This window comes from Aedes albopictus, chromosome 3 (genome assembly GCF_035046485.1).
Source record: "Aedes albopictus strain Foshan chromosome 3, AalbF5, whole genome shotgun sequence".
Taxonomy (NCBI): Eukaryota; Metazoa; Arthropoda; class Insecta; order Diptera; family Culicidae; genus Aedes; species Aedes albopictus.
The window spans coordinates 182,146,312-182,158,555 of NC_085138.1; the positions used below are offsets into that span (position 1 = coordinate 182,146,312).

Sequence of the window (12,244 nt, forward strand, 5' to 3'; positions counted from 1 at the left end):
GAGTTCTTCCCGCTCGTAGAACTTTCTATCATAATTTCAGAAAAAAAATATGCTAGAGGAGTAAAGGAAAGACCCGAAGAAATTCTAGAAGAAAACACTTAAGTAAGCCAGGGAAGCATCGATGAAGGAATCCAGGAAAGAATCTTGAAAAAAATTAGAGAAAAAACGCCAAGAGAAATTCATAATAGAATCTCGGGAGAAATCTAGATTTCATAGCTAAGGACTGTTCAATTTATAAAACGGACAACTTTACAAGGCAAGACGCGTAGTTCAAATTTAACCACCCTTGCTTCGTTGTTTTGTACATCATCTCTCATTATAGTAATCATTTTTGAATCGAATAAAAATAGTTTTATCTAATAGAAAATCGGCCAGGTGTTAAATGAGATGAATTTTTCGATTTCTGAAAATTGAAAATATATATAAAATTACCGTTCACAAATGGTATATCGTTTCTTATACCAGAAAAGTGTGTGCCATGCTGCAGCACCATGTGTAATGGACATTCTGACAAACTTTAAACGCAATTGGAAAATTAACTGTTGAGATATTAAAGTCTCAAGTGAAATGCGATTTTTTTGAATAAAATTCATTTGTAAACCAAAAAGAGCATTAAAATATTAAATTATATTTTTTTATGCGTCCAGTCGAAAGTGGGAATAATGAGGTTTCAAATGCAGAAAACTGCTTCTTAATAGCATTGCTGGTATGGTTACTGTGCGTCATTACAGACACAGTAATCAAAACAGTTTCGTTCTTTGAAGGTTCTTCCAAATAACAATGCCACCTAATGCAAATTTTGCATAACAATGATGTGGGAAATAAAAACTTTGCATCCGATTATTATTAAATAAGGTGTACAATAACATAGGACCAACTTTGTTGAAAATAAATAATAACAAGATTCGCTAGAGTCAAAAATCTGCATCAATGGAGCAAAAAGTATGACATTTTTTAATATGACCATCTTTATGGATTATTTTTTTGATGAAAAAGGCAATTAAAAGTAAATTTTTCTTCTGTATCATTCAAAGAGCAATATTCTTCAACTCTGAATAAATTTTTAGCCCAATCCGTGATGCTATTGCAACACAGGACTTAAATGAACATTTTTTAATAATTTCTTTGAAAACAAGGCAACTCACTATATCAAGCTGGAGACTGCTTGGTGCATTATTACTGATCAACTTTTGAGCTGTACCTTTAGTAGAATAGTATAAGATTCCAATTCATTAAAAACTTCAAGAATATGTGCATGATAAGTATGTGGAAAGTTATGTCGAATTTTGAGAAATGGGTTTTAATGATGTTTTACGAAAACCGCTTCAGTTATACAATAAAGAAAATTTTGCTTAATGTAATATTTTTCCTATATTTGAGAATAGCTATAGAAAGTTATGCAAAAAACTAATAATGATTTTATTGAAAAATAAAAAAGATATCGCACAAGCAAGTTGTCCGTTTTATAAATTGAACAGTCCTTATGAAGCATTCCCGGGAAGAATCTCCGAAGAAATCGTGGGAGGAACCCTTAATGGATACTTTCTTAAGACATTCCGGGAATCTAGAGACGAATGTTGTAAGAAATCCCAGCAAAAACCTCGGGAATAGAGCTTGAAAGAATTTCAAAAATCAATAAAGAAATCCCGTGAGGTAGGTTTGATTAAGGCTTTCTTAGAGGAGTCCTAAAAGAGTCACAGAAGGAAACCTTGAAGAAAAGAAACATCTGATGGAATCCTGGAAGAAAACCCAAGAAGAACTCTTGGGAATTATTAAGATTTTTTTAATCTTTATTAGCGAGATTTTCAGTCAGGGACTAGTTTATCTCAGAACCCACGGTTTACTTTCCTTCCGGAGGAAGAACTTACATTTGCTTAGAGTAGAATTTAATCTTAAATTTTCGGCATGATAGTTACAAGCTTTAAACATCACACCAGGTCCGCTCCACACATCGAGAATTCCCCCCGAAAGAACCCGGATTGAATCTCTAAAGAAAAAAAAAACCTAATGGAATTCTGGGAGCAATCAATGCAAGATTGCCGAGAGGAATTCCTAACGGAATTCCACAATTTTTGAATGAATTCTAGAGGAATCCCTGAAGAAACCCCAGGAGAAATTCATAACAGAGTACAGTACAGAGTACAGAGTATAGTTTCATAGATTTTATTGGTTTTCAAAATGATTGAACGATTGGAGCTTATGCCAATCTTTTAAAATAAAAGCATGGATCATTATATTTTTGCTGACCTTGCACATTAAAAATCAAATAAACCTCTTCAAAATGACAAAAACTAAAAAAAAACGTGATAAATCGAAAACGACGTAATCATTACTAAGGTTTTCTCGTAAGTTATTTTGAGTTTTCACAATTTTTTAAGCCTATACCAATGATGAACACATAGATGAAAATATTTGACCTTAAAAAAAGTTTTGTTTACAAAAAAGTTTGGAAAACAAATTTAAAATAAGCGGTTCTTTTTTTATTACCGTACGGGTTCGGGCCGAAGGGTCTCAGATTTTCATGAAACTTTTTCGGGCATAGGGTTCATAGATACATAAACAAAAAAGAAAAAGAAAAAAATTTGGGTCGCCTATTTTTGTTTGTTTTCCTTTAATACTACTTACTTTGAAAAATCACAACTGAGGAACGAAGCATCGTAGATACAAAGTTTTTTAGGAAATGAAAGCAAATTTTCTCAGAAATCCAAAAATTTGAACTGGACAAAGTTTTCCACAGAATTTTCCACAGTTGAGAAAATTCGTAATGAAAAGCCGGGAAAACTATGCCCAAACTCGTGGAAAATTTTCAAAAAAACATTTTTGAGAAGGTTATTTCTTCATTTTTGAGTTACGGGCAATTTTGTTGAAAAATGTCCATATGTGCCATATAAGCCTTTTTTTTGAAAAATCATAACTCAAGGACGAAGCATCGTAGAAACAAAGTTTTTTTTTAATGAAAATGAAAGCAAATTTTCTTAGGAATCCAAAGAAAATATAAAGTGGAAAAAGTTTTCCACAAAATTGTCCACCACCGTTGAGAAAATTCATGAAGAAAAGCCCAACCTGCGGAAAATTATCAAAAAAATATTTTTGAGAAGGTAATTTTGTAAGCTTTGATCGCTGAAATTTTTAGAATGCACTTTTTTCCGTTCCTGAGTTATGGCCAATTTTGTGAGAAATGACCATAGGCTTACATGGTGAAAACAAAAAGTGCATTCCAAAAATTTCGGCGATTCGGCACAAAATTGTTCATAACTCAGGATAGAAAGAAAGTGCATTCCAAAAATTTCGGCGCCAAAGCTTATAAAATCACCTACTCAAAAATATTTTTTTGAAAATTTTCCACGAATTCGGGCATAGTTTTTCCTTTATGAATTTTCTCAACGGTGGAACATTTTGTCCACTTTATATATTTTTTTTTGATTTCTGAAAAAAATTGCTTTCATTTTAACTAAAAAACTTTGTTTCTACGATGCTTCGTTCTTGAGTTATGATTAAAAAAAGGCTTTTATGGCACATTTGAACATTTGTCAGCAAAATTGGCCATAATTCAAAAACTAAGAAAAAGTGCAAAAATTTCAGCAATTAAAGTTTTCGAAAAAACCTTCTTAAAAATGTTTTTTAGTGAAAATTTTCCACGAGTACGAGCATAGTATTTCCGGCTTTTCTTTACAAATTTTGTCAACTATGGAACATTCATTTCCTAAAAAACTTTGTTGCTACGATGCTTCGTTCTTGAGTTATGATTTTTCAAAATAAGTAGTGTCAGGGAAAAACAAAAAAAACATCCACCTGAGTTTTCTGGGATAATAGACATTTGAATTTTTCTAAATTTTTTTTATTCATTTATCCATGAGCCCTATCTGTGGAAAACTTTTATAGAAATCTGAGACCCTTTGGCCCAATTTGTACGATAACAAAAAAATGCACATAATCGTTATCGTTTACAATAAAACAACAAATTACAAATTACAAATTACTTGAGGACAAAATAGACAGTTGGTTCGAATTGCACCAAAATTTCAAGAAATTCTGTGCGAACTCGAGATCATCAACTGAAATATGTAACGTGAGATTACTGAAGTAAAAAGTTATAAAAACATATTTTATTTCAACAAAATATGATTTTCATCAAAAACAGTTCTTGTTTTACACATTATTTTTACAATAATCATATAAGTATGTTTTAAAGTTTGAAATAAAAGTTAGAAAACAACAAATTCAAGATTTCGTATGATATTCGACAGTATGTAATTAAAAATATAGAAACTATATACCCATCGATTCTCTGTTTTACCCCCAACCATTTTTTTCATGCACGTTTTGATGAAGAAAATAAACAAAAAAAATCAATATTTTTCAAATGCAATCACTTACGAGATTTCTAGTGTATATCACTGCCTTCCATGTTACTCAGTAAAGCAAATGGATTTTCACTGGAAATGAGGAAAATTCTTAGGTTGTCCACTTTATCCTCACAACCCATAGTGTACAAATTCGAGCGAAAAAACGGACGCAATTCAGTTCCAGTCGCTAAGAAATCGACTGATACCAATTCCTAAGCAAAAAACTCCGGGGAATCGAATGGTGCCAACCCCTTTCCAGAAAAACGTCGCCAAGTGTCTTATTTTGGCCATTTTCCCCTAAATTTGTCAAAAATACTTGAACATATCAAACTTAAATCCAAAAAAGGTGGGCGAAAATCTTACTATTTCAAAAAACTTCATGTACAAATGACAGACAACTTGGTTCAGTAAATGTTTTTCACTTTTGATCACAATAAGCATCTCATTTTGTCCAATATCCCCTATAAAATGAGAATATTTGAGAATTTTGGATCAATTTGAACAAAAAACCATGCAAAGTCGTTAAAAAGACTTGCTACTGCATGGAGAAACGCCAAACGGGTCTTGTCTTGCCAATCACATTTAGAGATGGTGTTCTATTTTGTCCAATATCCCCTAAAAATAAAGAATATTTGAGAATTTCGGATGAATTTCAATAAAAACCATGCAAAGTCGTTTAAAAGTCATGCTACTTAATGGCAAAACCCCACACGAATCGTGTCTTGTCCATCACTACTTTGCATGGTTTTTTATTGAAATTCATCTGACATTCTTGAATATTCCTAATTTATAGGGAATATTGGACAAAATGAGACAACATCACTGAATGCGATGGACAAGAGGTGATCTGTTTAGGATTTCTCCATTCAGTATTACGACTTTTGAATGGCTTTGCATGGGTTTTTGTTGAAATTCATTCGAAATTCTCAAATATTCCTGATTTATAGGGGATATTGGACAAAATGGCACATCATCTCTGAATGTGATGGACAAGGCACTACCCGTTTGGTGTTTCTCCATGCAGTAGCAAGTCTTTTTAACGACTTTGCATGGTTTTTTGTTCAAATTGATTCAAGATTCTCAAATATTCTCATTTTATAGGGGATATTGGACAAAATGAGACACTTATTGTGATCAAAAGTAAAAAAACATTTACTGAACCAAGTTGTGTAACATTGCTACATGAAGTTTTTTGAAATATTCAGGGTTCCTCTCGACTTTTTTGGATTTGAGTTTGATATATTCAAATATTTCTGACAAATTTAGGGGAAAATGGCCAAAATGAGACACTTGGTGATGTTTTTCAGGAAAGGGGTTGGCACCATTCGATTCCCCGGAGTTTTTTGCTTAGGAATGAGTATCTGTCGTTTGATTGGCGGCCGGAACTGAATTGCGTCCGTTTTTTTGCTCGAATTTGTACACTGTGACCCCTTGGAAGACACCAAATTCGACGCCTCCACTCAAAAAGTTCGATTCTAGGTTCTCCTATTTCTTCCAGTATTTCCATCATGAAGCGCCTGACTTCCGAAGTTGGGTATCATTTTCTAACGTTCTGATGGAACCAAACGAATATCCTAAAGAATACTAAAAAATTTCCATAAAGAAATATCTAAAAAAAAGCATCAGAAAACTTGCAATAAAATTCCTGGAAGAATTTCTAGAGCGTCTATGCTAAATCCACAATTAAAGTTTAATGAACAATATTTATTCAGTCAAGAATAGATCAGAAGAATAGATCTTTCATAATAGTGACAGGCTCGTTTTCAAAAACTAATGCTAATCAAATCAGCACAAAGTGGCTTCGCACATGTTCTGTGTAGCGTGAACGGCTTTTAGGCGCCCCTCAACCATGCGGCTCTGCTTTTAGGTTATATGCATTTTTTATAGAACGACCCCCCGTGACAAGTGATTTCAGATTTACATCGTTGTTTTGAATCTAAATAAGATTTCAACATTGTAAACGATCTACTGCTCGTTTATTTAAACACTGATTTTGATTTATGACTTCATTAAAACTTACTTAACAATTTCCTTGCATGAAGCTACAAAATAGTGCACACAATCCTCTGACAATCACTCAACTGGCAAAGTTAGTTTGACTGACTGCTTTTCGGATCAGTAGCTATGACCAGCAGTAGCGAGTGCACCTACGAAGCAACCCCCAGGTCACCCACTTCCCCCCATTCCCCGTCCTATGCACAATGGACAATGGCTATATCGTGTATTTTATGATACCGGCAGAAGATGTATGCGAGAGTGGATAATAAATTTCATTCGATTTCGATTTCGGGGTGACGCATTCGGTAGTGTTATATGGAGAAACAGACGTGTCAATTTATGTACCAACCTGATGAACAACAACCCGACGACAGACAGACAGTAGGAAATATTTCGGTTTGAGACCGATTTGACCCTGCCTTGTTGTACCTGGTTTTCGTTTTAGCAAAATGTCGAACGCCCCGAGTGCCCCGTAGGTCGACGAACATTGCGTGTCCCGGTAGTCGATTTCGATTTTCAAGTTGTGCAGAACGCCATCCGGACCGGTGACCAGGTTGGTGGCCATCTCGATGACGGGTCGCACCGTCGACAGGATGCGAGAATCTCGGCTTCGGCCGTGCTCGGGCAGAAGAATTGCGAATTTAAGGTGCGGTTGCTGGTGATTGGGCTCGGTGGATACAGACCGCACAGCAGTCTTCTTATGATATGATGATAGTCTGGTGTCGGGTCGAGAACCTTCCGGAGCTCCACCGTTGAAGACGGAGTTTGCCACGTTGGGGCCATGCTCGACTGACAATGGGGTACTGAAGTGTGGATGGGACGCAATGGTGGGCGCTTCGCTGGAATCGTTGTCATTTATTGCGTACTGGTAGGCAGTCTTATCGTTGGATGAATCCGAAACTGGAGGATTTCTGCTGTGGAGGTCATTTGTCGCAATGGGATTATTATGCTCGATGGCATTGCTGCCACTGTTGCCACTTCGGCTGATGTTATTGAAGATTGAAGAATGGTTGTACTTGTAATGACTGCTGTCCGCATTGTTGGAGCTTCTTGTAGTTGAGGTACGGTTTTCGCTTTGAACTGAACAGATCAACGAGCTGAGCAATGATATCACTGATAGCACCAACGCACGTTTCGACTTGAGCATGATTTGATTTTTAATTAGGACTTAGCACACTACACTTTTCGGTATCAGGGATTCACACTTATTGCTACTATGGGACAACACGTAATGCATGGTTGGCTTCTTTTTGTACCACTTTGTATCACAATTAACACTGTTTGTAACATTTCAAACTTCTTCACAGCAACGCTTTACAGCCTAATTGATGAGCATTTCTTCTGAAAAGTAGGGGTTTCTTAAAATCTGGAAGTACGTTTTGAACACCTACTTGAGATATAACAGATAGGTAAAAGTGAAACAAGAAATTCAAGATATATTCTCAAAATTATGAACTCAGAATCAAATAAGGCTTAGGGCACATTTGGTCGAGACGCACGGGTATTGTGCAAAATTCCGTGACTGCCTACATGACATTAAAATGCATTAATGGCAGATTACTAAGCAAGTTCTCAGTTAATAACTGTGGAGTGCTCATAGAACACATCACTGAGGAGCATGTTCAGTTGGCTCTACCCACCAAAAATAAGCAGAAGAAGAAGATTTGATAGATTTCAGCAATTGAAGAAGACTAATAAAATGGGCATTGCCGACAACCTGGAAAGAGCGTCGAACATAGCTCTGATCCTCACAAGTTCCCATATCATGCTTCAATGGGGCAGTCGATGGCAAAGATCGCCAACTAAGAGTTTTGTGCAGCCTTGACACTGTTGTACTTCTGAATTCGACTAGATATAGGTGGTACTGCGAGCTGCGAGCAAAGTGACAAAGAGAACCCTATTTCCTTCCCGGCTAGCACGGTGGGAGAGGTCACGGATAAAGCGGGATTAACGAGGCTGATGAATAAAAATAGAGAAGAGCTTTCTACCATAGAGGTGGCTGCTGACGCCATCATCTACTTTGCGTCCTCTTAGTCGTATATTAGCATGGACTTCAAGTGTGCTTTGTTGAGACTTCGTAAATCAATGATAGCGGCCGAGTAGAACCATGATAAACTGACGACAACTGCGAAAGTAGCAGAGCCCATGAAGCTGAAAGTGGCCGAAGTATATCCATGATAAGGCCTTCGCATTCGCGGGTAGTCCGCAGAGCACTCAAGACGCGATCGCTTATGAGAAGCAATCGCAGAAGTGCGCGAGGCAGCCATCAGCGGAAGAGGCATTCACAAGGCCAGAAGGTTATTAACCCCAATGGTGAAGGGTGGCAATGCCAGAATGTCGGGCCCGGCCAGGCTTTCCTGGAAGCAGGGATGGGTGGTCCTGAAAAGGCCGAGCCATCTTAGGTTAAAGGCTGCAGGAGGTTGCGCAGGCCCTCAGCCACCAAAGGTCAGGACGAATCAGGGGGAGAACGCCTTCTGGCTCCTAGAAAAACAGAACCAGGGTTTTAGACGCTGAGCCAAGAAGATATACAAGGACAAGTGCCAAGCAGAAGGGAGACGCCCTCGTCATCAAGACGGACGAGGCTAAGTACTCAAAAGTTTTGAAGGCGATGAAAAGTGATGCCAAGCTTACGGATCTTGAAGCCGACGTAGTATTTCATGTACTCGTACAGACGAAATAATCCTCGAGTTCAAGCATAACAAAACCTGCGAGGACGCCGTCTGTAACTGTTTGGCGTAAGAAGTCCTTGGTGAGGGTGTCGCGGTGAGAGTTCACACTGCGGATGCGACTCTAAAGGTCAAAAACCTGGACGAGATCATGGACGCGGAAGAGCTTCTGTGGGCACTATGAGAACAGTGCGAGGTGCCGGTGGCCACGGAGCCGTTTGGATACGGAAAATGCCAGATGGGGACATATTGGGCCTTCGTTGTGTTACTTGTGGCAAATGCAAGGGCGAATGCTAATAGGTCCGTTAAGCTAGAGAAGCTCATGGAGGGCTGGTCGGTTTGTCTGCTGAACTGCATGACGGCTTAGCCAAAGGGTAGTCGGTTATTACAGGATTACAGTCCCGGGGCCTGATGAACACTCTCGCGTTGTCGGCGGCTAAAAATAGGACTACTAACCCCAATTTAAGGTGTCAAGCGAATCGTGCCGAGGAATGAGTGATCGAGGGGGTGAAGAAGATGCTCGATTGTTAAAGGAGCCTGTGGGGTACCTGGGTACCCCACACATATTTTGTCTCTTACCTCGCTAATGCAGAGTACTGGCGTGATGGACCAGTTTTCTCGTGCTACTCGTGGGATTAAGCATGAAAACCCATTTAATCAAAAATCAATACCAAACAGGAGGTAGTGGTAGTGGCGAGGCTAACCCCTTCGCAAGAAGTGGGTTTCCGAGGTTTCCGTTAATGAGAAGCGAGGAGGTAGAAGCGGAAAGCTGCGCACGCAGCACCAGCGTAGGAGCTCCGATCCACTCCTTGGCAAGCCAGCCGGTGGAGATACTTGATGGAGCGTGGCCATCAAACAAAAAATGACTGCCCGTAATCGATGTGGACCTGAAAACGACCCTGTTGCGACTTCGTAATTCGATGGACGATGCCAAGCAGGATTTCGTGAGACTCCTGAAGACTGAAACAGCGGCGTAACATGTGAATGAAAAGGATACGAAATCTACGCAGACCTTCGCTTTCGCCGGTAGTCAAAAAGTTGTGGGGGACGCAACTGCTCGTGATAGGCACTCGCAGAAGCGGGCGAGGCAGCCGTCAAGTGAGGAGCTGTCTGGCGATGCCCGCAAGACTAGGAAGATACTAACCCCGAGGGTCGATAGTAATGCCGACAAATCGGACCTCAGCCAGGTGTCCCGGAAAGCTTGGATGGGTGGGTCTGGAAAGGCTGGTCCGTCCCGGAAGGATGGGAACATGAAGTTACAACCGTGGTTAGGCCCTCAGCAATCACAGAGTGGGGCAAACCAAGGGGAGGATCCCCCTTGAACGACAGTCGTGTGGAAGAGGAAGAAGAAAAAGCCGCAAGTCGAGGAAAACAGGGACACCAAACCAACAAGGCGTTTAAGAGTAGGTGCCAAGTGCGAGAAAGGCGACGCGCTCGTCATCAAATACTCGAACGCGTTGAAGGCGGTGCGAAGCAACGCCAGGCTCGTGGATTTAGGAGCCGCCGTGCGCAGTACCAGACGAACTCGTACAGGCGAAATGATCCTCGAGCTTAAGCGCGACAAAGAGTGCAAGGGCGCTGCCTACAAAAGGTTGGTGGAAGAGGTCCATGGTGAAGGTTTCAAGGTAAGGGGCTGTCCATAAACCACGTGGTCATTTTTTTGGGAATTCTCAAACCAAACCCCCCCCCCCCGCGTGGTCATTAGTCCATACAAAATTTTTTATTCGTCCATACAAAATGTTCATTGGGATGCGGATTGGTCCAGAATAATGGCGTCGATATGGACGACGGGTGAATATCCCGTCCAGGAGTTGGTGTCTACTACCTATGAGGGCTTCGTGGTCGCCAACGTAAACGGGACGGGTTCTTCTTCAGTAGCTGTTATGCGCCTCCGCGGTAGCCAATTGAGCAGTTCAGGCAGATGCTGAACTATATGACGACCGTGCTAACATGGCGAAGGCCGGCGGTAATAGCGGGTAACTTTAATGTTTCACGAACCAGCGGGATCAGAGACACACCTGACGATTCGCTACAGCATCGACTACAACAACAGCAGGAAGCGGGTAGAGAAGGAGGCTGCTAGGCCAAGACCAAGCTGTCGCAGGTAGATGATATCATACTTCGATGAAGGGGTATTTCGTGAGGCAGTCCGCCGTGAGCATTGGCGTAGCTAGCTTTTTATTTTTTCATACTCATTCCTTGATAAATAAAAGAAGAAGCGGGATGAAAGAGGGGGTCTGTGCTCTTTCTGGCATCTTTCTCGTGTTTGTTTAGGAGAGCGAAGTAACGTGAAAGAAAAAGCTAGCTGCGCCAATGGCCGTGAGCGAAACCTACTTGGTTTAGACGGCGATGAGCTGGTAGCGGTGCTCTCGCGTGCGTGCGATGTGACCATGCCTAGGCGAGTGCACCCTAGAAATGGGAGACCACCGGCGTACTGGTGGACTCAAGCGATTGCGGATCTGCGCCGCGCCTACCTACGAGCTAGACGGCGGATGCAGCGAGCACGATCTGAAGAAGAGCAAAACGAACGGCGGGTGGTGTTCGCCGCTGAAAAAGCCGCGCTGAAAGGCATGCTTCGAGGGCTTGGTCGAAGGTCTCTTTTAGAGTGCTAATGCGAATCCGTAGGGTGTAACCTACAGGAACGTGATGCTCAAGACGAGAAGTGTAATGGCTCCCACAGAGCAATCTCCAGAGATTTTGAAGGGATCATCGAGGGGCTTTTTCCGCGTCATGATCCTAGTCCTTGGCATCCTTTCGTAGAAGAGCTAGGGACTGGGAATTCACAAGTATTGCAAAGTCCGTCAGCGTAAGTAAGGCCCCTAGTCTGGACGGAGTTCCGAACCTGGCCTTAAAAGTAGCTATTGCAGAGACTCCCGAGATGTTCCGGTCTGCTATGCAGAAATGCCTGGACGAGGCAGTTTCCCCAGAAGTATCGAAGAGGCAGTGCCTGGTCCTATTGCCAAAGGCGGGGAAACCATTCGGAGACCCGTCGGCATATAGACCAATATGCTTGACCGACACGACGGCGAAGTTCATCCTCAATAGAATGTTGAAGCACACCGAAGGTGTCAATGGTCTCTCGAGTAGTCACTACAGCTTCCGGAAGGGGAGGTCGACCGTAGATGCTATCTTGTCGGATACAGAAGCTCCCATGATAATGCTCCAGCGTATTAAGAGAAGGGGGATTTGCTACTGTGCAGTAGTGACTCTGGATATAAGGAACGCATTAAATAG

General features: G+C 40.8%; 1 protein-coding gene across 5 annotated transcripts in view; it reads right to left on the reverse strand.

The window, feature by feature from the left end:
* The window catches only part of LOC134289707 (atrial natriuretic peptide receptor 3-like), a 114,704-nt gene that overhangs the window by 19,788 nt on the left and 82,672 nt on the right, over positions 1-12,244 (reverse strand). For 4 of the 5 annotated variants that reach the window (XM_062856027.1, XM_062856026.1, XM_062856029.1 and 1 more), the window contains exon 2: positions 6,774-7,685. In XM_062856027.1, coding sequence (XP_062712011.1) covers positions 6,774-7,491 — 718 coding nt within the window. In that variant the 5' untranslated portion in view covers positions 7,492-7,685. The remainder of the gene's footprint in view (positions 1-6,773; positions 7,686-12,244) is intronic. The other variant, XM_062856028.1, reaches the window with a different exon arrangement.